This window comes from Merops nubicus, unplaced genomic scaffold, assembly GCF_000691845.1.
Source record: "Merops nubicus isolate BGI_N331 unplaced genomic scaffold, ASM69184v1 scaffold18784, whole genome shotgun sequence".
NCBI lineage: Eukaryota > Metazoa > Chordata > Aves > Coraciiformes > Meropidae > Merops > Merops nubicus.
This window is the reverse complement of record NW_008602473.1, coordinates 24,998-49,588: the sequence shown is the minus strand read 5'-3', so window position 1 is coordinate 49,588 and position 24,591 is coordinate 24,998. Positions and strand designations below refer to the sequence as shown.

The window sequence follows — 24,591 nt, the reverse complement described above, 5'->3', positions numbered from 1 at the left end:
CCCCAGAGTGGGACGGGGGGGCAGGAGCCCCTCCCTGCCCTGCTGGTACAGTTGGGGCTTTCTGGGCTGCATTCACACATCGTTGGCTCACGTTAAACTTTTCATCAACCAGTCCGACAGCCTCAAGCTTTGGTCCCTGAACAGCCCCTCCAGGCGCTGGTGCCGGGAAGCTTGGCTGGGCCCCCCCGAAGTGCCAGGGCCTGGATTGGCAGGCAGGGTTTGGGGGATGCTGCTGAGCAGAGGTGCCAGTGCTGGGTGGGGCAGCACTAGATGGCGCCTGGGAGCCGGGCTGGTACCAGCAGAGGGCTCCTGCTGTTCACGGGAGGCCGAAACTAATGAGCTTTCCCAGGGCGAAAAAGAAGTTTCCCCTTCATCTGATACACAGAAAACCATCTGAGGTCCAGAGCTGTTTGTTTCGCCTCCAGACAAAAAGAGCCATTAGCTAAGCAGCATGTTCACGCTGCTTCCAACTGCTCAGTCCCTGCCACGCGTCAGCCTCCCCCGCCAGCCGTCAGGAGGCTCCAGCACCAGCTTCTCCTCCAAAACACCATCCCCAGCTCCAAGGGGTAGCCTGGGAACATCGGGTGTTTCTGGCAGAGGTCTCCCCGTGCAGACAGGGGAGTTCTGCTCTGAGCACGTCGATGTTGGTGTTAATCCTGCGTTGGATCTGCCAGAGCTGGCAGCAGCTGGCCCTGGGCTGGGTGTGCAGAGCAATCCTGCCGTGTTCTATCTATAAAGAGTCAATTACTTTCCCTTTATTTACTGCACTGAAGGGACCTTGTAACAAATACGATCTCACAAACAGACCCTGCCCTCTGAGCTGGCTCAAAGGAGGAGTGCTGGGAAGCAGCCGAGCGGGGCCGTGGCTGTGGTGAGAGCACCGACGTGGGGTCACACTGCTGACACAGCCCTGCCCTGGGAACCTCTGTCCCAAACACAGCCAGCACCATGCTTCTGGGACCCACACCTGGGAATCCTGGGTTACAGTAACACTCACGGTGAGGTGGTTTGGAGAGCAGGTCTGCCATGTGTCCCTGGGTTAAAGAGCAGCCTGACGTGACCCCTCTGCAGGAAAATGGTTTGTCAGCATTAAGGGAGGGACAAACTGTGTCTTCACAGCTGCCCTGTTTTATAACAGCTCAAGAGGAAACTACTGTTTAAAGGTCCTTGGTCTTTAAAACAAAAGAAAATACCCAGAGCTCTCGTTATCCCCCAGGTAAGTGGATCTTCCTTACAACACCAGGCAGTGCAAGCATGGACTGGAAACTGGTGTATCATCAGCTTCCCTCACCCAGACCCAAAGCAGCACAACACTGCCAAGTCCAGAGAGAGACCAGGAGAGGATGACAGGGAAAAATCTGGAGAGGCACAAGGTTTAAGGACCAGGGATCTGGAACAGGAGGCATGGGGAGAGAAATCAAGAGTGTGACACACAGGCAGTGAGCACAGAGCAGCAGCTTGGGGAGACAATGGACTCTGCAGCCTGGCAGCCAGCGTGGCCCTTGGACCAGCAGGATGGAAAACAAGCCTGTGTGTGATATGATACAGAGCCTGTCTGAAAACAGAAGGCCAGAGGGAAGCACATCAGCAGAGAGAGACATGAGAGGAAAAGGTGGTGTGAGGTGATAGGAAGAGATAAAGCCAGCTGGTTCTGGGAAGAGCTGGGTGGGGGTGTCTTTGTATTTGGGTCCTCAAAAATGGGTATGCAGAACTGGCTTCATGCCAGCTTTTGTTTGTTCCAAATTTCTGAATTTCTCTTAACCCACAACCCCCCCCCCCAAGCTACCACCACCAGAAGCCTACACGTGGTGCAGGACTCTCCTCCTTTTGCCACGATGAGGGCTCTCTGGAATTAGCACATCCTTGCAAAAGCAGATTCAGAGAGAGAATTCCTTCTTGCAGAATTCTTCTGGGCTTTGCTTTGGCCCTGACATTTGGGTCAGGGTGCTCTCACAGCACCACCTCACTCTGCCTCTACTTCCACACGCTGTCTCACACTGAACAACTCCCTTCCCTTTGGGTTTACAGCCTCTGGCTGTTCATCACGTTCCTGCAGTAGTCAGACTAGAGATTTAGCTCACTTCATCCCTGCTCCTAAATCAATTGACACTCAGAGCCCTCACAGTAGTTTGATGGCCCTGAAGCCAGAGCTCAAGCAGCAATATGGGTTCTGGATTGTGGGCTTGGTGTTGTTTTGATTTTCTTTGCTCTTAGTCATGGTCAACAGCAAAACATTTTGGGAATGTCTAGGCAGACAGAGTCTCTTCCAATTGTCTTTGCAAAGGGCAGGGGAGGGTTTGGCATTTCTGTGAAAGGTTAGTCTTTATCAGCCACAGAGGAAGCAGAATGTCTCCTCTGTAAAAAGGAACAATGGAAGTGGTGGTGGCTCAAATTTTCACTGGGATCACATGCAGGTACAACAGCTGAAGGGTGACAGTGATATCTGAGCAATGGATTTGAAAGTCTCACGCTTCACAGAGACACGAGCCAAACATGAGATCTGGGCTAAGAGATGAATAATCATCTTCATGACTGCTGCTCTGAGTTTTGCAAGAGGTGAGGATGAAAGGCTTTTGTTAACCCCCATTTCCTGCTCTCTGTTTCAGCCGCATGCAGCTTTTACCCTGGGGGATTTGTTTGTAAGCATCAAAATGAGCCGATGAGCCCTTACTGGCAGGGAACACTGTCTACCAGCAAGAGCCAGAGAGTGGGAGTCCAGCTTCCAGCTTTGCCTCTGTTTGCTGAGAGACCTTCAGCAAAGTATTTAACCCAGTTGCCTCCAAGCTCCCCTCCAGCATGGGAACACCACCTACCTGACATGAGATGTGGCACCAAGTGAAGGATACACACCTGGCTGAGCGCCAGGGAGAAAACCAGAGGATCTGTACACAGCCCCCTTTCTAGCAGCAAACCTGTCAGCCACTCCCATCCAGGTCCCTTCCTAATTTTTCCAAACATGGAGCCTGGATAAATTCACATGCATCTAGTTGGGCATGCTGCAAAAATGCAGAGAGCACCGCGTGCTACGTGCAGACTACAAACAACCTTTCAAAGAAAATGAGAGTGAGGAAAATGTTCTTGCAGCAGGGAGTCCTGCCAAGAGGTAGAGGAAGAAATTGCAGATAGCCCAAAATTAATAAAGTACAGCTGGATTTCACTCGAGTCACCCACATCTTTGCCAAGGCACCTCTTAGGTTTGAGTTGGCAAAACAAATGACCTCGAAGAATCTGCACTAGAGGGGGGCACCTCTGAGGAACTGCTGCTGTTCCTGCTTGAATCCTGCTCTTTTACAAACGTTCAGTAATAAAATGACATGCTTGTAAGGACGTGTGCCTTGCCTGCCCAGATTTATGACGCCACGTGGGATACCGGTGGGGGTGTTAAAAGCTGGCAAAAGTTTCTCTCCAAGTTCCAGAGCTTTGCTCTTGAACACCTGTTAAAAGAAGAAGAGAGGATAAATATTTCATGGAACTGCTTGTGAATACCAGTCACACTGGATTCTTTCAAATCCACGTTTTCAAACACACCGTTAAAAAAAAAAACCCCGAAAAGTGCTGCACTGTGAGAATCCACATTTCAGGTATGCTGCTGCCCTAGTTCCACTGCATGCTAGTGCATCTGAACCAAAAGTCAGCCTGCACTTTGGTATCCACCTGAACATTCTCTAAAAATCTATACTAACCAGTCCCTGGTGAACCCTCAGCCTGGATGAGAGCAGCCAGAGCTGCAGAGCTCAGAACACCCCAAACACCTCGGCAGCAGATTTCTGTGACGGGACCTGATTCAGAGAGTACCCTCTGGGGACAAATTCTTCCCTTCTCCCAGCACGGCAGAGGACACAGGGAGGTGAAATGAGTGAATAAAAATCAAAAGAAATCTTTCTAGGGTGAAGCACTGTTAGATTTACAACATGGCTTTGCCTAGCATGTGTCATCTCCTGTTGTAAAAAACATGATTTCCAACAAACAATCTTTTACTTTCAACTCTTTTCCAGGAAGGATTCATGGTTTCATGGCTAAGCTGCTCCTTTTCCATTTGTAATGTCTCAGTTTTGGGCTTTCAAATCAAATTATAGCTTATGGTGGCTTGCAGCACAAAGCCACCATGCACAATTATTTTGGGACAAACTGATACAAGCACTAATCTTTGCTCCAGAGATTAGTCCTGATCAAGGGAAGCCTGTAAGTGACTTAGCAGATAAAGCACAAGCCTTTTACCTCTAGCCCCCCTCTACCAGCCCAAGCTGTCATAGTAGTTCTCAGAAAGCAGGAATTTATTGCTCTAAAAATACAGCACTGAGGAAACCTGAGCTCTCCTCTGGGCTTGCAGACCTTTGATATGCTCACAAGGAGATAGGGCTTTCAGAAGGGAAAGCAAGAGACAAGGACTTGATTTTTGCCTTTCAGCCTGGTGACACTGACTGGGTATACGACAAGCACTGCCCTGGCTGCTGAGCATCACTGCTGACTGCACTTCAAGAGGTTACTGCAGGAGTTTTATGGTTTAATGTGGTTTCTTTTTGCTCTGTTGATCTGAAGCCTGTTGAAGTTGTGATGGAGACAGGCCCCGAGTTGGGGCACTGAGTCTTTGAGAGTTTTCCCTGCAGGGAAATCATGGAGAGAAGCCATTCCTGGAACTCATTTAAAATGCAACTACAGTAACAGAGCTGCTCCTGTGACTCCACGGATCAATGGTGCCACTATGCAGGGATGAACTATCCCATCCTATTATGGTGGACAGCACCCAGGCACAGCCAGTGTATGGCATGAGAGCTAAGCTCTCATTTAAGAGCCAGCCTTCCAGTTCTTCCACTCCCAAAAGTCCCCCTTGAATCATAGTTTCTGCTTGCCTAAGACTTCCAGGGCAAAGGAATAATCTCTTCATCTCTCTACAGCCAGCTGTAGAATTCCAGCCCAGTCACATTATAAAACAGATTATGGCATTAAGCCCTGGCCTCTGCTGGGCTGGAGAGGGAGAAGAAAAGTGGAGGGCAGAGCCTCCTGCTCCAGACAGGGCTGCCAGGGGATGGGAGCAGCCACGAAAGGGCTCCTCCACCCCTCCACAGGAGGGGCTGGGCCACCAGCCCACACCTACTGCACAAGGGGACGTTGTGTGGAGCCGTGTCACTTCGTCACACGAGCTGGCAGGATGCAGGTACCCTGCCCTGGCAGTTTGCCACCCGCCTTCCCTGTACAAGGGCACTTTATCTGAGAAGCTACTGCTATGGAGAGACTGTCCAGGTAGAGTTTGGAGCACCTGCCACTGCTCAGTTGCCCTCCTTAGTGCGAGGCAGACTCGGGAATGATGTTGGATGAAATATTGCCCGTGTTTAGAATACAAAGGAGCAAGTACAAAGACAAAGATCACTGCAAATGGCATTTCACTGGGGAGCGATGTGTCCAACTGAAAACATGCCTTGCTAGAATTGCCCACAGGAGAAAAGATCTTTGCAAATGAGCCGTGCACAGTGTGTGCAAGGTAATTATGCGAGACTTAATTAAAAGAACATTAGTGGCATTTCGATATTCATAAAAACGATAGGTTTAGCCTGTTGTTATGGGGGGGATTATCTGATGCTCAGAGAAAAGCTGCTGGAGAACCCTTTCAGTTCATTACTGGTGACTGTGGGAGACATGCAGAGCTGCTGAAACAAACCTCTTCTCCTGTTAAGTAGTAGGTGGCCAGCAGTCCTCCGATGTAGCGGATGTTCACCTCGAACAAGGACGCTTCTCCATTCTGCAAACACACCATCAAACACTTCACTGCAACCTCTGCAGGCACACACAGCAGCCCAGGGGAGCAGTGGGCAGACACTTCAGCCTCCCCATCCTCACCCGCAGCCTAACCCAGCGTTTTGTCCAAGATCTCACAGCATTTTCTTTGCTCTGCAGTGACAGGTGGAGCCCGAAGGGAACAGAAACACCCAAACTGCCCATTTATCACCAGCTGACAATGTGTCAGTCAGTTAGGGCAGGCTGTTGTCCAGCCATCCAACCCTGTCTTGGGTTATGCTTTGCAAAATGCTGGGAGTTAGTTTTGGGCAAAAAATTTGCCCCTTGAAATGTTTTGTTTGAAGAGAAAATTGTACAGCCCCAGGGAAAAACTGCCCTCTCAATTTCTTTGTGAAGAGGGCACTGCATTAGGCAGAATTCATGCACTTCTAGGTGGGTATTTTCTGTCATTCAAGGAGTCACCTGTCTGCAGGCTCAGAGAGGACCAGAGCCCGTAGGGTGCCTGCCATGGGCATGCCTGTGGAGACAAGGCAGGTGATGTCCACGTGCCCCACCACCCAGGCAGCAGATGCTGATGGATGGGGTTCACTGAAGGGCTCAGGAAGCCACTCACCTGGGAGGAGCTGGCTCTGCCCACACAGCCCCTGCCCAGCCAGCCTCAGAGCGACTGCACCCAAAACCTGCCTTGGAAAACTACACGCTCCTGGCCATCCAGTCTGGATGAGAAATGATTCCTACCCCTGAGGAAATGCAGAAAGCCAAAAACCAGGAAGATCTTCCGCCAAGACAGCACTTGCAGTGAGCAAAGGGGCACTGAGCCTCTGCACAAGCCTGCCCTTCCCAGATCCCTGCAGGTTACACATCCCAGCAAGTGCTTTCTTGAGAGGATGACTGAAATTGCTTGAGACAGATCATGGCACTCAGTTTCAAACAGAGCCTGTGGGCCTTGGAGTCCCTGCCTCACTTTCCTGAGCTATTACAGTTCCTTGTACAGAGACAATTTTTAATTAATTCCCCTCCTCTCCCTCTGCTGTGCTTTCTGACTCCACCGATCAATCCATAGCATTCATTCTTGTCTTTGCAGATCAATCTATCCTGCAGGCCAAGATTAAAAGCTTTTATGAAATCCAGATAAATTATCTCCCAGTTGATTTTGTCCCTTGTTTATTGATTCGGTAACGAACTGAGAGCATTCACCAAATTTATCAGATGTGGTCTTCCTTTTATAAATACATGAATGCCAGTTGTGCTCTCCCAAATCATGCTTTTCTATAAAGGCAGCTGCATGCATTGTTCCCACGGGCAGAACCATTTTTCACAACAGACAACTAGGCTGGCATTAATAAAGTAAAAAAACTTTGAACTGCCCTCTGATTTTAACATTCTTGGTATGGCACTGATGAGATCCCACCAGCTCTTCCATGAGAAATACAAGAGCTGGCTTGAAGACCAACAGTCAGAGCTATGGCCCTGGCCACAAAGGGAGATAAAGCACAGCAGGCTTCAGCTGATAGCACTGCAAGGCATGTGTTGGACCCTGCACCCCAGCAGCTCTGACCTAGCTCTATGAAGAAAGAAGGAAGCCCAGAAGCTCCAGGCCACAGAGAGTGAGCACCTCTGGCTGTTTTCCCACATGACACCCTTCCTTCCAAATCTAGGCTCACTGTGTGCTCCCTCTTTGCTGCCAAGGTGCCACATGCCCACTGCACAAGTCCCAGCAATGACACACCAACAATGGGCCCAGTCAAGGAGATCAGTGTTTTCAATCTTAAGCTACAGCATATTAAAAGAAAACTTGTCTTATCACAGGCAGACATTTAAGTGAGATGAAACAGAACTTGTTCTTTGATGAACAAAACTTCCTTGGGATCTAATAATTACTGCTGTTTTTCCTAACCCAGACCAAAACACAAAACCCATTAAAGACTGAATCTCATTTCCAGCCAGACGGTGGGAGTCTGATCTGGTGGCCCTTGGCTGGAACCCTGTGCCACAGATAGGCAGAAGATGGGGTCAATCATCACAGTAGTCCCTTTGGCACCAAAAAAAATCAGAGCTGAGTGGTTTCTTCCCCCCCTAGACTTCTTAGTTCCCCTCCCCAGATGATTCTTAGAAAAGACTGTGATCAGAACCGGTCAAACATGCAGTTTAGGTGACACAGGCATTCCCAGTAGCTGACTCACCACATTCAAGTCAAAGCTCTTCTCCACCCACTTCTTTGCTTCTTGGAATTCCTCCTCGAGTTCCATGATGTACAGAGTATCTAAGGCATCTACCACCGTAGCTCCTCGAAGGCCGCCTGCATTGCAAACACAACAGGGTGAGGAAGCCCCAGGCACGCTGTCTTCAGCTCTGAATCAATCTGCAGGAGCTGCCACAGGCAGCAGCTTCCAGTCCCAGCACTGGGGGTGTCTGGATGAGACCCAGACTGGCCATGGTCTAGGCTGAGATCTAAGAGGGCTAGTGAGGCCTGTGAAGCAAGATGGGCTGCTTTAGAGAGGCCAAATTTTTCAAGGCCTGGCAGTCCTGTGAGAATCCCCCCAAGGAACAGCTCAAGGCCCACACTTCAAGCCACCAGCCATGACAGCAAGCCTTGGCCTTGTTTTCCAAAGTGGGTAGGCAATTCCACCCTCAACCTCTGTTCAGCTGCAAACCTAAACTCAGCTTCCTTCTAACCCCGTTACCAGCAGAACCCTCTTCTAAGTTAGAGAATTGAATTTTTACTCTGCAAGAGCATCCAAGGCAGGAGTTTGACCATTCTGCCCTGATGCAGTGCTTGTTACCTTGGGCACTAAGTACTTTTGCACCACGTCCTCACCCAGGGTTTCCCAGCACCAGCACACACACAGAACAGCCTCATCTGGCAGCAGGGACACCAGAAACTAAATCAAAGAACCCTGAGCAAAGAGTGAGTGACTTTAGGGTCAGCTCCCTTCCCTTCTTGGCTAACAGAAGAGTCTCTGTGAGCATGCTCACCATTCTCCCAACAGATGGTAAATGAGACACATGCAGATGAAGCAAATGCCAACCAAGTATTTGGACCAACCATGTCATTCATGCAAAAAAATTCCATGCCAAGTGTTGTCTTATGCAAATGGACAACCAGAGAACTTCCATGGAGACAGGATGACGTGGCACATCATACCAGGAAAACTGTACAGACAACCTTGTAGCAGTTGAGATTAAATGGAACTAGAGATGCTAACAACCCTTGGGTTTGGAACACCTCAGTGCTGGAGTTTTATTTTTAAGGTTCCCTAAAATTATTCCTAGCAGGGGAAAGCAAAGGGTATGAAGCACACTGTGACTCAAACCCCTCTGTGCTTAAATTACAAGGGCTGTTGCCTTCCTGGGTAAGTCAGCAAACACAAATCCCCATGTGGAGGATTCCAGTTTGGAATCATCATCAGTCATCTCCCCGTGGATGCAGCACACTGGGCCCACGGGCAGGGAGCTGCCTCCACAGTGCCGACACACACAGGCTGCTCAGCTGCAGCCACATTCCTGCCCACCCCCTGACAGCCAGACCGCTTGGAATCTCTGGCAGCCACCACGCTTGGATGAGGTTCAGGTTTTGATTCTGCAGGAAAAATTCCTTGTACCAGCTCTGTCCCCATCACCTCCCTTTCCAGTGTCACCACAAACACACGTGCCGCTCGCGCCCAGGGGTTTTCCTGACGTATTTCTATTGGGCTCAGGTCAGTTCCTTCTTCTCACTACCAGACTTTAAAACACTAGCCCAAATCCCCCCAGCTTTCCCAGCCTTTTATTGCATGCTCAGAACAGCTTGGCACCTCTGTGATACCTTCAGCGTTGTTTCAATTCTAGTCCTGCTTAAGAGAGGAAAACCCAGCGGGAAGCGCTGTCGAGGAACTGCTGCAGAGGGGAGAGGAAGGCAAAGGTCAGTCGTGTGTCATGAGCCTTAAGACTTTGGTCTTTTCTTATTAAGGAGAAAAAAAAGTGGCCCTCTCTGATGTAGCTCCTCACCTCTCCCCAGAGGAGCAGTGCTCAGATCCACCGCTTTCATCCTGCTCTCAGCATTCCTCTCCCGTAAGAAAGGCATCCTGCCTTATTTTGTTGATGTTACAAGATTGCAGTTTTGACACTTTTCAGCCAGTCAGCACATCATTGCTTTAATGAAAACCCAACCAAGACTTTACTGCTCAACTACAGATTGCTGGCTTTCGGATGCTGTCTGCATCAAAAACAAGGGCTGTGGGAAAGGGATGAAGGCAGCAGAGACAGAAATCCATTTATTCCTGCAGGCTTGTGAAATTATCATCTAACCGGAGCTATCTCCGAGAGTGCAATAGATGGAGTCAAACAGCCACTAGATCAACTGGTAGGTTCTTAGGAACAGCCGAGCTGATGTTTGTATGGCATGTTTTCCAAACGCAGTGGCCATGAAAAACAACATCATGGCAGTCAGAGCTGCTTTTATCAACCTTAATGATTCTTCAATATTAACGATTATGTGATTTTTATACACTTTCCTATTAGCAAGGAGAGACCCACCAGCTCAGAGCAACACGGATGCGAGCAAAGCATTCTAAAAAGAGAAGGAAGGGCATGCTGCCTGAGGCACAGCCCATCACTGTGGTATTTTGAGAGCAACACTAACAGGCTTGCTTTAATTTGATGCTATAATCCACAAAGCCTTTCGTCATCTGCGGAGAGACAATGAGGAAAGTTGGATTGGCTCAAACTAAACAGAGAGACAATAAAGTCACCATTTTCTGGGATGATCAATTGAAGTGAAAAATGCCTCTCGAATTGACAGAGCCTTTTATGTTTTTAGCAACTATAAGGTCTTGAAATACCTGGGCTGCCTCAGGGCCTCGGGACACGCTCGGGTCGTCGCTGCGGCTCAGCTTGCTGCCCCTGGAGCTGACACAGCACGGGGCAAACCTCGCCTCCCCGCTGGCTCCTCTTTGTGCCATTTTAAACATTTGTTTTAAATATTCCCCTACCCGCTCTGCAGCTGAAGAACCTCAGGCTGTGTGTTTTGTACAAGGGTCTCGTCGATGTTTCCTTTCTTCTGCGCCGGCTTTGAAGCGGCTGGGAAACGCGTGGCTGCCTTTTGGGTTTCCTGCAGCTAACAAAGTCTATCCCAACACCAAAAGCCACCGTGTCAGCTCCAGCTGGCCCTGGAGTATGATACAAAAGAGCCTCCATCCCCTCCACAGCCAGGCTGGGAGCTAAGCAAGCCCCAGGACTTCGCTGCTGGGTCTCTGGCACTTGACAAAGCTGAGAAGACCCCAAGGAAGGACCCTGCCACTGCCATGCACACAGGCATGTGACTTCTTCAACATCTTCACTTCTTCCTGCTCAGACTTTGCTTCATCAGGTGGTGACAGAGCTGTGCAGAGATGTCCAGCAGCTCTGAGGACACTCAGTTATCAAAAGGTGGTGCTGTATGCATCCCAGCACGCTGGTGACAACCTACACGCGCCCATCGACTGCGCGTGACGTTGGTGAGATTTGCCTGACATGCTGCTTTTGAGAGATGATAAAAAATAATCACCTTTCCAGATCTACACATGATAATGTGAGGGATATAATCAAAGGGGAAGCAGCTTCTAAAGGAAGAGGAATCAAAACTCGCTCTGTCACTTTTGACTCTTGCTGACACTCCCCTCGCTAAATTACTGGTTTCAGCCTCATTGTACGCGCTCTCTGAGGGAATTTTAAAGCAGAAACCAAGGAACCCTCAGAAGAAACTCTTCTGCCACTGCCATGTGCCACGTCTGAGATTCTATCTGGCTCCACAAATCTAAGCCCCATTGTGCTATGAAAAGTCCCACCAATCCTGCTGCAAAACTGGCTTAGAGTGGAGATACACCCTGCTTGGGAGAGACAATGTCACCTCACTGATGGTCAGAGAGAAGGTGTCTCTACCAGGACACAGCTCTGGGATCCACACCAGCTCCTGCACTGCCCAGTGAGAGCCCATAGCTGTTCCAAATGGGAAAGAGGAACCCTCTGCTGGGATCCATGGGAAGAACCAGGACCTCAGGTAGAAGGCAGGGATGCTTGTCTAGGGGCATTTCTTGAAGAATGTCCTGAAGAAGACTTCAGGGCAGCTCTTGTGACAGCCAGTGGCAGGGCCTCTGCCTGGAGCTTCAGCTGTGAGAGAACAGCAGCACGCCAGAAGCTGCAGCTCCTGGTAGCAATACAAAGGTTCATCTCTTCTTGAGCTGAAGGAGAGCCTGTACCACCCTGTCCCAAGCCACAAGAGCTTTTGCTCTTTTGTGCATGAGAAGAATGGAGACATCCATGTAGGCAACAAGGCTGCTCTGTTCCTACTCCCACCCACCCAGAGGAACGAGCCCCCAGCTGCTTGCCTGGGAGCATTGCCCCACAAGTCACAACCAAAGGTGACCTTAACACCCATGGCCCCTGTGAGAGGTGCCAATGGGCACTGCCCAGAGGGGAGGTGGCATCCCATACACACCCATGGCCTCAGTGGGAAGCTGCTTCCATGTTCCTGGAGGAACCAGACCCCTCCAGCAATGCAGTTTCAGAAGGGCCTCGATGGGAATTAGTGGTAGTGCCAGCTCTAAACCTCACGGATAAAGCCCACAGCAGCTCGTTCTGGTCTTGGGTGGACAACATGAACAGAATGGCTGCTCCTCTTCTCCCATCCCTGACTCGCCCCTGCTGCCTGCTACCTTAGGGGCTTGCTAAAGTCACCTGCAGCAAGAGTTTGTGAGACAAAACACCATTCCAAAGGCTCAGCAGAAGGTTTAAAGTATGTTCACTGGGGCAGAGGAGGAACGTGTTGGAAGATGTACGTTAATCTCAACACTCAAAGGAATGAACATGTACAAAAACCCAGCAGTGGAGCTGCCAGCCAGGCTCTCTGAACACACTGCAGAGCCCAGGCTGGAAAAGAAGAGCAGCCACCACAGCCTGGGGCTCCTCTGACCACAACACAAAGATCTGTAGTGACTGGGAGCCCACGGGCTGTGGCCAAGAAGTGACAGATACGTGGCCTTGATCACGGCCTGAATGAGGATTGTAAAGGGTGAAAACATAAGGAACATAAGGGAAAACTTTGCTGTGAGTAACGATTATGTGAGAGCAGGCTGCCCAGAGAGGCTGAGGAGTCTCCTGCTCTGGAGAAATTCCAAACCCTCCTGGACACCATCCTGGGCACCCTGCTGTGGGTGAGCTGCTGGAGCAGAGGGGCTGGATGATCTCCAGAGGTCCCTTCCAACCCCACCATGCTGGGATTCTACAAAAAGCTCAACCTCAGGCAAGTGGAGAACCTGCAAGGAAGAGATGGGGCCCTGGGCACACAGACAAGATTGACCCATGTGCACATGTCCCACAGCCCTGCTCCCCTGCAGCATCCCAGCAAGCCAGTGTGTGGAGAAGAAACAGGAACAGCTTTGTTCCCAATGTATAGTTTAAAGGGAGGCCATGAGGGTTGATCAAAGGTGGAGAACATCTACCCTACCACCTGCCAAACAAGCAAGTGCTAATTAAGGCTTGAAAAACACCAGGAAGCACCAAGCAGGGACTAAGTAGAACTGCTGTAACAATCACAACTGCTGCTGCATCTGTGAACTTCCTCTTAGCTACCCATTATCTGCAAATCAAACCCACCAATTTAGGCAGAAACAGGCCAATCAAACATACTAGTGTCAGGCACACAACAGAAACTGCATGTTTGATCATTAGCAGAGCAATAGGAGTTTACATCTGACTTGTTTGAAGCTTTCATGAGCCACCAAATCTACATGTGGAGTTCTACTGATGTGAACACTTTGCATCTGCTCAAATTTACAGCCCTGGCCTGGGAACAACAGGGGGTGGGCAGAGGTTGTGTTGGGCTAGAACACTGGTCCAGGCATTGCTCACACATCACAGTTGAGCTCCCTCATTAGCAAAGGCCCAGGGGACAGAATTATGTTTTTTAGGAAGTAAGATGGTCCACTGAGCAAAAGACAAGGTTTTCACACCAAGAATGGCCTCTTACCCACAGACAGTGACACTAGCCTGGGCTTTGCTCTCTTTTAGTCTCTGTTGGAGCTACACAGAACAGAAGACAGTCACAGCAGAGAAAGGCACAACTTTTCCTACAGCTTCTTGCAGCCAAGGTCAAAACCTTCAGCTGGAAAGGACCCCTCTGCCTCCACCCTCTGCACCCTGCAGGCAGGCAACAGTGAGCTGAGATGCCCAGTCCTGGGGAGATTTCTTTTAACAGCAACTACATGGAGTGAGGAGTGAGCAGGGACTGAAAGAAAGGGAAGAGGGACAGAACCAGACTATGAAGAAAGAAAAATGAAAAACAAAAAGGCTGCAGAGCACTTGCAAGAACATCCAGGATATTTTCAATGTGTTCCCTTGGCACCAGAAAATAGATTGTGTTTTTTACTGTGCTCAGAAAATGGTTTGTCTTCCCCTGCTCTGCTCCTGCTCCATCAGTTCAAACTGCTGAAGTATTGCCCATAACTGAGGAAATCTTTCAGCCTGCTGGGCTGTGGAGCTTGAGCCTTGTGCCATCTTCTCAGCCTATCCAGCTGCCATTCAAGCAAGGCTCCATCATGGCCCTTCCAGTGGGAGCAAGGCCTGGGGTCTGTCAGCTGCTCTAATATGGTGTCAGTGACTCACTGACAAGAGAAGAGACAATAGTTAGGCAACAGAGTGACTCACTGGGAACACAGCACGATTCTTTTACCTTCACCTTGCCTCTCAGGGTTTATACAGGTAGGATGGAGAACAGCCCAGAGAGAAGGGACAGCCAGTAGAGCAGCTTGCACTGCAGGACCAGTCTCCAGAACCCCACAGAAGACCCCTGCATGCTCTACACCAGCTCCCACACCTGAACCAAGACCTTGCTCTTCCTTCTGGCTTCCCCAGCTCCATTCCTACAACGTCCAACCAGCTCTCCTACCTGGTGGCTACTGCTTTTGGGGACCAAACAGCATGCTTTGATCAAAATCAGTTTTGTGTTGGCTTGGGTTTTGGCTTTGTTTATTTTTTCCTCTTTTTTTCTTTGTTCTTTTTTTTTTGTGGGAAGTTCCTCAGCCTTCGAGAAGGACTTCTGGCCAAAATTAAACGCCTCCTTTGGGGTGAGGTATTTGCAGTCTGAGGATCTACCTGCTCAAGTCCTTTTGCTACCAGACTTAGCACACAGAGCTGCACCTGCTGCTCCCAACAAGTGGCCTAACCTGAGGACCCATTCAGCCTCCAGAGCTTAGCAAATGTTTGATTTTCTAGACCAAGTGGAGCAGCTGCGATGGGAGGGACAGAAAGTCGCCTTCTCTCACTCCCCTCTTCCCAAAATAGCCAACTTGGAGTATCACAGGCCAGATATGAGAGCTGAAGGGCTCCCAGCTGCAAGTCTGTCCCTTGAGAGTCTTTAAAAAGGCTGTAAAAGCGATGCTTCAGCAGATGAGTACCTAAGAGTGGGGTCTTTAATAGCCCTCTTCCTCAGGAAGGAGAAATGCCTTTTACCCACGGCTCTGCCTAGCTCTGGCAGCCACTCTGCCTCTGGGGAGCCACTGAGCTCGAGGGCTTGCAGGTGTGTGGTCCACAGTGCCCTGCTGCCAAGCCAGAACGACACACACATCATGAGCAACGAGGCCTCTCCCCACCTCCACTCTCACCAGCTCTGCTCTCTAGGTGCAAGAAATGACAATGAATTCTAGATGCACAGAGTGCTGCAAAGACTCCCAAGCAGCAGATGGAAGGGTCTTCACCAGCTTTTCAACACTATCTCCCTGCTGTCAGGGTTTAGCTGGAATAAATACTCTTCTTTGTGCCCTATCACCACCGTTCAGAGAACCACGTACCTCTGCTGCTGCTGTGAATTGTCTGTCACAGAGATGGATGGAAGCCCAAACTAACCTCACCAGCACACCTATTCAGCAGGCAGTGCCAAAGCACTAGAGCAAGCAAAGAGGTTAAGGAATATTGTCTCTGATGTCATGGAGACTAAGACCCAGGGGGCCTGGTCCTGCCATTTGGCAAACAACCCTTTATGAAGTTTCTCAGCGAGCAGAAACCAAATCCTTCATTTTCAACAAAGCCATTTTAAAAAACCTGTACAGTAATGCATTGTGCCAACGCTTAAAATGAACAGCACAAGTCATTAGGAAGCTATCACACTTAATCTTGCATATAGCAGGACTGTTTAAATGCTGCAGAACAGGGAGTTTCAAATAGCTTTTCTCTAACTTTAATAACCAAGTTTACAATTGAAAGGCAAGAGCAAAAGGGGGAGGAATTTAGATCAGTGCAATGTAAACCTACATCAAAAATGAAAGGTCTTGACTCCCACTGTTCTTGTGTCAAATCATATTTGTCAAAACAAAAATTAGTGCTGAAATCTTGTTTGGAATAAAAATTAGGATGCTGCTTCCATGAAACATGATGAACTTGTTAACTGTTGAGGCACAAAAGACTCCAGTTGTTCCTGGTTATTTATCTTTGCCTCTTGGGGTGCAGGTGACGCAGGGCAAAACAAGAACTGAGAACACTGAGATCCCTTCTGCTGGTCCTGAAGGCTTCAAAAGCTTGAACTGGCTTTGATTAAAATCAGCACCTCGTTAAAGCAGGCGTCTGAAAAACGACCATCATCTCCCAGAGCTGCTTTTCCTGTTCTTTTCCTCACTGATAGTGCTTAGAGACCAGACTAAACTTTTGACATTTATCCAGAGATTTGTGCGAGCAGCCTGGGAGCTGGGACCACGTCACCAGACAGCTCCTGGGTGGTGGCATCCAGTCCAATTCTGGGGGAAGGCGACACAGAGACTTTTTACACAGCTCAGGATTATCTTGGCAACAAAGTCAACTGTGAAAATCACAGCACAGTTTCTTGAGAAATCTGCTTTGCAGCTAAGATTTGCCAGTCCTCTCTGCAGAGTGCTCTGGGTCAGGCAGAACAAGTGGTGGGAGCCTGGATCGCCTGAGATGGGATCTGGGTTTTGGCCAGAGCTCCCTGCCCACTGGGCCTCAGTTTCTACTGCCAGCAAAAAAAGCAGGAGGCATCATCCTCCAAGTTTAAGAAGAGGAAGAGTTTAAATAGAGATAACATGCTGGTTAGAAAAACAAAGCAACTTCAAAATCCATACTCAGCTCATTTTTTAAACTTTTCTATTGATAATTGTCCTCTAGCATGGAAACCTTGCACTAGCTACCAGCACAGGAAGATACACTCCAGTTCCAGAAGATATTCTCAAGTAGAAAGACAATCTGCTCACATTACAAGTAGGATCAAGGCAGCTGTTGGTGATCTCTGGGATAGGGCTGGAAATGTTCAGCTGACACAAACAGAAAATCCAAATGACATGAGGAAACAGGTTACAGGCCTTTCAGGAAGAAAGAAAATTTCTCAGTTAAGTCTTTACAATTGTCTCATTACAACCTGGTCCTTCAGCTGCCTCTGAATGGCACCTGCATGCTGCAGATGAAGCCTGCAAAGCCTTCAGCACCAGGCTTGAGTTACAGCCTTGCCACTGTGTCTAATTTATTGAGGTTTTTGTCTGTGAACCTGATATCTGTAACACCGAGTAACTTTATTCCCTTTATTTAAGGTAAACTAAACAAATTACATCTGAGCAACATGGTAGCAGCAGAGAGAGATAAAGGGGACAAAGAAGGAGTCCAAGAATTAGAAAAGATCTATTTCTTTCTTTATCAGCACATTCTCCTGCAGACTGAGGAAAAAAAAAAAAGTCCATTAGCTTTTGAGCAACCTCATTTTTCTTTGCTTTCCAAATAAACCACTGTACCTACACTTCAGGGACCTCATCAGAAAACACTTCATGGCCAAGGTTATTTTCCTGTCTTCCTCATATTAATCTTCCTCATTCTCCTCACCAGATATTGGTCAAAAGGTCACAACCCCAATACTCTCCACCCCACGCATGCTCCCCTGACATCCAGAGCAGGGGGTGGCTGTGCAGAAGAGCAGGACTCACCTTACTGAGGTGGGTTCTGTGGCCTCCAGCAGCTCCCAGGCAGTGGCCATGGGCAGCTCTGTCCTCTGCTCCTCCACCAACCTCATCTGCAGCCATCAACAGAGGTCTCAAGGCAACAGATCTGGCACTGCCACAGCTCCCAGCTCCCCAACCACACTATCCTGGTTAGCTCCACATTCTGCCTCTCCCTGCTGCTTGTCCTTGCCTGCAGCAGGGCACCAGACAGGGGGGGGGGCTGTGCTAAGCCCCCCCAGAGCCCAACGAACCAGCCTCCATCACCCCAAGACACAAAGCACCCTTGATTCCAGTTTGTACTGACGTGCCATGCCTCATCCCTTCCACTTCCTGACTCCTGATGGATTTAGCTCTGGTGGCTGACAGAATCATGACCCTGCTTTGTAGGCTACCGGCCGGCTACTAATCTCTTCAGCTATCAATTATCTGGTCCCAGAGACACTAATTTTCTCAGAGTCCTGGAAGAAATCCTTAGTGGATCCATCAGAAACTGACACATCTTACAATGCTGAGGATGTTGCCACTCTGTAAGCTTCATACCTAAATAACTCAAAACAGAGTCCTGCACACTGCAGGGTGGATAACATCACATTTGCCCCAACTAAATAAAGGTCAAAGTGCTGATTATTCCCTGAAAAGATGCTTAGAAACAGGAGAGCATCTAATCCTGGAGCACGTGGCTTGGAAGAAGCAGAGCCTATGGTATATCAGGCTGCCAAGAGACTAAAAGGTAACACCACCAGGAAGAGTTATCTGCCAAACAAGGATGACCCACCTCCCACCTGAAGGCAAGGAATTATGAAGACTGGCATGAGGGAGATTGTCCAAACATCTGGCCCACAAGATAGCTCAATCTGGTTTTCCTTGTCAACAGGAGCAATTTTCCAAGTTCACAGGAAGTGATAATGAACCACGGTTCCACCAGCACTTCACAATGGGTGTTAGCATATGTGCTGCACAGCTTCTAGGTAAATTTGGCATCACAGAGAAGCATCTTAAGTGTTGGCTTTTAGGCTGCTATGATCAAATTTAATACAGGATGTGTTCCAGCTGGGGAAGAAATAGCTTTTTTGGATTAGAAACCACTCATGTTTTTCAAATATCAATTTCCCCTGAAGAATTAAGTCTATCATTCAAACTGAACTAGCAGTGGCAGCTCTCCCCTGAACAAGTGATGGGTGAGAGAGAGAAGAGAGAGCTCCTGTTCATTAAAGAATGTGGCAAAGTAGACTGTCTGGAGGAGATCAGGCTGGTGGGAACAGGTTAGTAATATTCTTATTATGCACTGGAAAAAAAAAGAAGAGAAAGGTGTTCAGCATAGAAATGAATTGCTTGTCACAGTAACAGCCCTTCAGATAGTTACTTCCTTCAGTGGAAGGGGAGAGAAGATAGATGATAAGCACCCATTGCCAACTGATTCTTAAGTATTTAACACTTGGCAGCAGCTCCCCAGTTTAATCCTCTTTTCCCCAGTTTCTCCATCCTGTAGTGATCCTCCAGCAACAGGCACCGGCCCGTCGCTGCGTGACACCAAAACCTCCTGGAGCTCAAATCCAACTGCTCCTGTGTGACAGGGCCACAGAGGGGGACGTGGTTTGACTCAGCCTCAGGAACACAGTCCCTGAGACAGGAGAGATGCTGCAAATCCACTCTCCACGTGCATCCAATCCCTTTCCCATGACACGTGGATCCTATTGCAGGCAGGCTACGGAGAGCTCGGCAGAAAACTGAAAGCAATCATCATTCAAACGCTCCTCCGGGAGGAGGCTTTCTCCTTTGTTTGGGCAACAGGGCTCAGATGTCAGCGAGGCAGAGGTAATTACTTCTGGCAAAGATAGGTAATTTGACAAGCAAGGAGTAATTCTGGGAGGAACAGTTCGAGAAGATTAAGCAGTAGACAACAGCAGCAATACTGGTGGGGCAAAATACTGCTGGTCTCTCCTCTTCTGGGTGTTTGAAATTAATTTTAGACTAGTTAGAGGTAATCTTATTACACAATATTTATTGCTCCTTCACACATCTCCTCGAGGACTTGCATCATTTAACGTGAGGAGCCCCAACAGGCCTATTAAAACACACACATCCTATCTGCAACTGGTATCCATCGACTCAGAGAGACACAGGTAGCAGCCAAGGAGCAGAGACTGCTCATTCATCTTAGAATTCAAAGGAGGGATGCTTTGTTACAATAATCAGGAAGAAGGTGCCCTTCTATCTTCCAAACTCACTTCCCAAAAAGTGCTTGTGGCAGATGTGTTATGACAGCACAGGAGAGGGATGCAGCTTGTAACTCTGGATGGCATTTATCCCTCGGCAGATAAGACACGCTCTGGAGGGGCTTTGCAGAGCAGACAGCACATTCTAGTTTGGGTTATAAAACTGCTCATCCCTGACGTGGTTTTATCTACAGTCCAGACAAGCAAACACCACCGTGTTCACAGAAATCATCTGCTCCTTAATAGAAGCCCAAGTGTGACAGCAGAATTCAGAGGTAGAGAAATGAAACTGCTCTTTGGCTCAAAATAAAGGTAATCGGATCAATTATGGTGCAACAGGATGGGAGGTGCTGGGCCTGGACACTTGCTGCCAATCCAGATATTGCTAGGCACTCAAGTTCCTGCTCACTGACTGAGCTAAGATCTCTAATAATCAACAGCAAAAGGACCTAAATACGTTTTATTTGTGAGGTCAGGAGAATGCAAATGGTCTGTTCCCACATCTGAGCTGATGAGCAGGAACACATTAAGCCATGGTAACCCCATCACTTGGAACCATCTGTCCACATTCTTCCTCTTCTCTCCTATATTGTTACAGCCACACCAACAAGACCCCGGCTGAAAGACTCCAAATGCTCTCCAGTATGTTGCTTGACAGGATTAGATAACAAAATAATCTTAGCAAATTGGGAAAATAGTCTGAAATAAGCAGGATGCAATTCAATAAAGACACGCAACGTATTTCACCCTGAGGGAAGAACAACGAACCATGAAGCATAAGGAATAAATGGTTAGACAGCACTGTGCAGAAAACAGCACCGAGGCCACAGCAGATCACAAGTTCAGCTCAAATCACCAGTGCTCTAATGTTGCAAAAAGCAGTAAGCCCCACATCCATGTGGGGACATCGTGGGTGTCACATCCAAGCCAGGAAAGGGCTCCTCTACCCCACTCTGCACTGGCAGAGCCTCAGCCAGGACACAGGATCCATTTCAAGAAACATTTGGCTCATCTGGAGACTCCAGAGGGGATGAATGGCACTAAGGAGAAGGCCACAGAATGTGACCTACAATTAAAGCTGGAAAGGTCCAGGGTTGCCTGGGGGAGAAGACTGAAGGAAACTTGGCAACCTTCTCCAAAAACACAGAGAGATGCTGCGAAGAGCAAAAAGGCTGGTAACCCATTCTCCACACCCACAGGGAGAGGGCAAGAGGTCCCAGCTTAACTCTCACAGGACAGCGAGGTCAGACACCAGTAGAAGCTTTAAAGCTGTAGAGCACTGAAGCAGAATGCCTGCAATGACTCTCCACCATGGGGCACCTTAGGGATGGCTTTGGAGGGGAAGGACTAAGTGACCTCCCACTGTTCCTTTTTTGTGCTGCGATTACTCACCAAGATGAATGAGAATTGCAGGTCTCCAAAAAGCCTCATAAAGATGCCCTTTGGAGATGCACCAAAGCAATTCTGAGGGAAGGAAGTGCTACATAAAATGCTTTCTGATGGCTCGATTCCCTGCAAGCCCCTAAAGCTACCTCAGTGGCAGAGCACACCACAGCTACAATTTTGGATGTACGCAGAAGTCAGGAAATTAAAGATGCTGGTTCCCACAGCAACCAGGATGCAGCCTGCCAAGAGAGAAGGAATGTTCTAGCCTAGTCCAAAGGTGTTAATTTTAATGCCTGAAGGCACCGTCCACTTCCAGATGCCTGAAGAAGACCTCAGTGATGTCAACAAAAGATCTCTGCTCTCACACCTGGGAAAACAGTTGATCCTTAGTTTCTTTGTTCCTGAATGATCTCCTCCTGCTTGCAGAGCACAACACAGATGTGAGCTTGGAAATGAAGATGAGAGACCAGCAAATCAAGGCCATCACCAGCAGCACTGTGATCTTGGACCACACTACACATCAATATTCCCAATAACTTGTGCTTCCCCACCCTCCAGCTCTGTGAAGAAATGATATCCCTGTGCAATCATGTGCTCAGATAAAAGCACTGGGGCGAGAAAGAGGCGTAACTTGGGTGTTCTTAATTGCATGTTTGTATCAGAGCAAGGCTATTATGGGTATAGTGAAACTGGTATGGAAACAACCTCTGCTTTTAGAACTTTCTCTTGAAACACCTTCATTTTCCTGCATTGAGATTTTTCTCCTTCCTTTCTTTTGGGAGCTGCATATGAAGTATGTCAGAGTACAGTACATTTTTTGAGAATAAAACATCAGAAGGATGAACAATTTTAGCAGGGCCAAAAATCCTCCCCGTTTTTCACACTGATGCCTCAAAAGCAAAGGCTCAGGGATTTTCTTAACTTCCAAAAAATTCTCTCAAGAGACAAGAACAATCCTGAGAGGCTAAAAGAGTAGATTTTAAAAGTACAAAACTCTTCAAATGACAAATGCCTACCACAATATTCTGAACACATAGATCCAACCTTGACACCAGTGACAAATCTGAAAGTTGACATCCTACAGGATGATGTTAAACCTACTGATGAAGTGGGGTAAGAGACTTCTCTAGTCCCAAAAGGCAGCAGAGATTTTAAAAAAATAATAATCTGGAAACAAGTACCTGGAGAAATTATGGAAAAGGAAATTTTATGGCAGGAATTATTTGGAATGTGACCTCCTGGAGGTGAATAGAAAACTATCAATATTTAACACTAATCCAGATGAATATCCAATAAGATATATAATGAAGTGGCAAGAAATTCACAAGTAACACACAGAAAAAAAAGACATGATAAAGCAGTTAAGTTCTAAATGTGAAACCTAACACAGCAAAGCCAGTTCTGAACCTGCCTTAGCTCTTCAGGAGCTTCAAGAGTGGAAAAAGAGTGAATTAAAAACAAAGAAGATAAGTGGAGTTTTTGCTACACAGTTTACAGCTACCCATCTCCTCTGAATAAACAAGAAAAAGCTAAATATAGAGGGATGGAGATAAGAAAAACAGAAGTCTCATGATATTACAAACATAAAACAGCATTTAAAAAATATTCTTAACTTGCCTTGCTTTTTTACATAGTAAATGTCTTGTAGTGCATGTCTGCAGGTGGGTTTGCATCTGCAGCAGCAACTACCTCAAGCATCCAACTGCAACTGGTGGCTAGAAGAAAAATGCCCCTCAGCACTCCTGAAAGAGAGATTCTGACCAAAGCAGAGGTGTCTGTGTAGCCAGGAGCTCCAAGGCTGCCCTTCAGCTCTCTGTATTCTGTGTTACCATCGAGTCGACACAGAGAGGTGCTGTTAAGATCCTCAGAGTAGATGCTGGATGTGAGTTCCAGCCAGCTGGAAGGGCCAAATCTCCAACTCAGCTTTTGCTGTGGAGTTGCCACCAACGCCTCCATAATCCAGAGAAGAATCGGTGAGCAGTCCAACTACACCCACTCTCAGTTGGCTGCCTTTTAATCACACGCTCAATATCTCTGAAGATTAGACAATTATTTCCGCATAATTAGTGTCCGGAATGAGGCACAAACAACATCCATAACAGGGTGACTGGAAAAAAAAAAATTAAATAAAAGAAAAAAGCTTAAAGACAAGCTCACTGTGTTTTGAAATACAGTCCCCAGAGTCTGAAAAAAAGGAAAATAAAATAGTTCCAGCCTGGATGGTTCCCCTGTCTACATGGTAACGGGGCTGCTCAAGCGTGGCTGGCTTCCTCCACACCACTGGGTGTTCTACTCCTCAGCACCTTGAAAAGAAGTCCAAAGAACATTCTCTAGTCACAACATCTCAACACAATTTTCTTTCTTTTTCTGCTTTCATTTGCTATTTTAATGGCTGATTTTCTCTTTTTTTTTTTTCCTTGTTTCCTTCTCCTCCATTTTGCTGTTCAAAGCATTTCTGACAAATCCCAAGACATTCTCCTACTTTTAGGCCTCATTAAACTGAAAACTGTTCAGGGTCAATGGAAAGTTCATGAAACTCATGAGGAAGCCTGGGATGATTAATGGTTTTACACTGAGATAATGTGAAGTTTGCCTGGTTTCCTGCTAACGACAGGCCCAGGCTGAACCTTTGCTGTCCAATCTCTGCAGCTGTCCTTGTATCTAAAGGGTTGAACACAGAGACCCTGGAACGTGCATCTGGGCTTTGCCTCTAAAGGCCAAGGCTGTTCTCCAATGAATTGCCCCAGTTTGTTTTTTGTTTTCTGAGATGTAAATCTCAGCTGAGGGGAGAGGAATCTGTTCAGTTCAAATAATGGTTTCAAGAAATGCTGCTGTAATGGAGCTGATGAGGTCTAGCTCAGCCCCAGAAGAAGGGCTTTGATAGCAAAGGTGTCTGAAGAAGGCCCTAGGCCACTACATGAGACATTGTTTTTTTTCTGTTTAAACTTTTTAAATGAGTATTTCAGGCTGACAAGTCACTACCCATCAGCTGAGCCACTGCAATAAGCTTAATCTGTGTGAGGTTTAGGCTTCAGTGGAGCCCTGATGATGGAGCTAATGCTTGAAACAGCACACTTAAAGGAAGCCACCATTCCCAGCATGACCCAAGGTGAGAGCAGAGTGGGAACGGATCTCCTGAAGTATTAATGACAACCTTGGTGTCTGGAAGGAGGGATCTCTGGCAGGTGGAAAGCAGGAGAAAAAAAATCACCATTACAGGGATAAATGTCAGCTCTAACATGAATCATGCAACCCATCTCCAACGAGTCTGATATTTGGAGGATATCCTGATTCACTGCTTCCTGCTG

At 47.9% G+C, this 24,591-nt stretch overlaps 1 protein-coding gene across 1 annotated transcript in view; it reads right to left on the bottom strand.

Annotated features, from left to right (window-relative positions):
* The window catches only part of MAN1C1 (mannosidase, alpha, class 1C, member 1), a 42,526-nt gene that overhangs the window by 12,706 nt on the left and 5,229 nt on the right, over positions 1 to 24,591 (bottom strand). The window contains exons 2-4 of the mRNA XM_008938389.1: positions 7,917 to 8,032; positions 5,657 to 5,737; positions 3,340 to 3,434 (exon numbers count right to left, since the gene is read on the bottom strand). Coding sequence (XP_008936637.1) covers positions 3,340 to 3,434; positions 5,657 to 5,737; positions 7,917 to 8,032 — 292 coding nt within the window. The remainder of the gene's footprint in view (positions 1 to 3,339; positions 3,435 to 5,656; positions 5,738 to 7,916; positions 8,033 to 24,591) is intronic.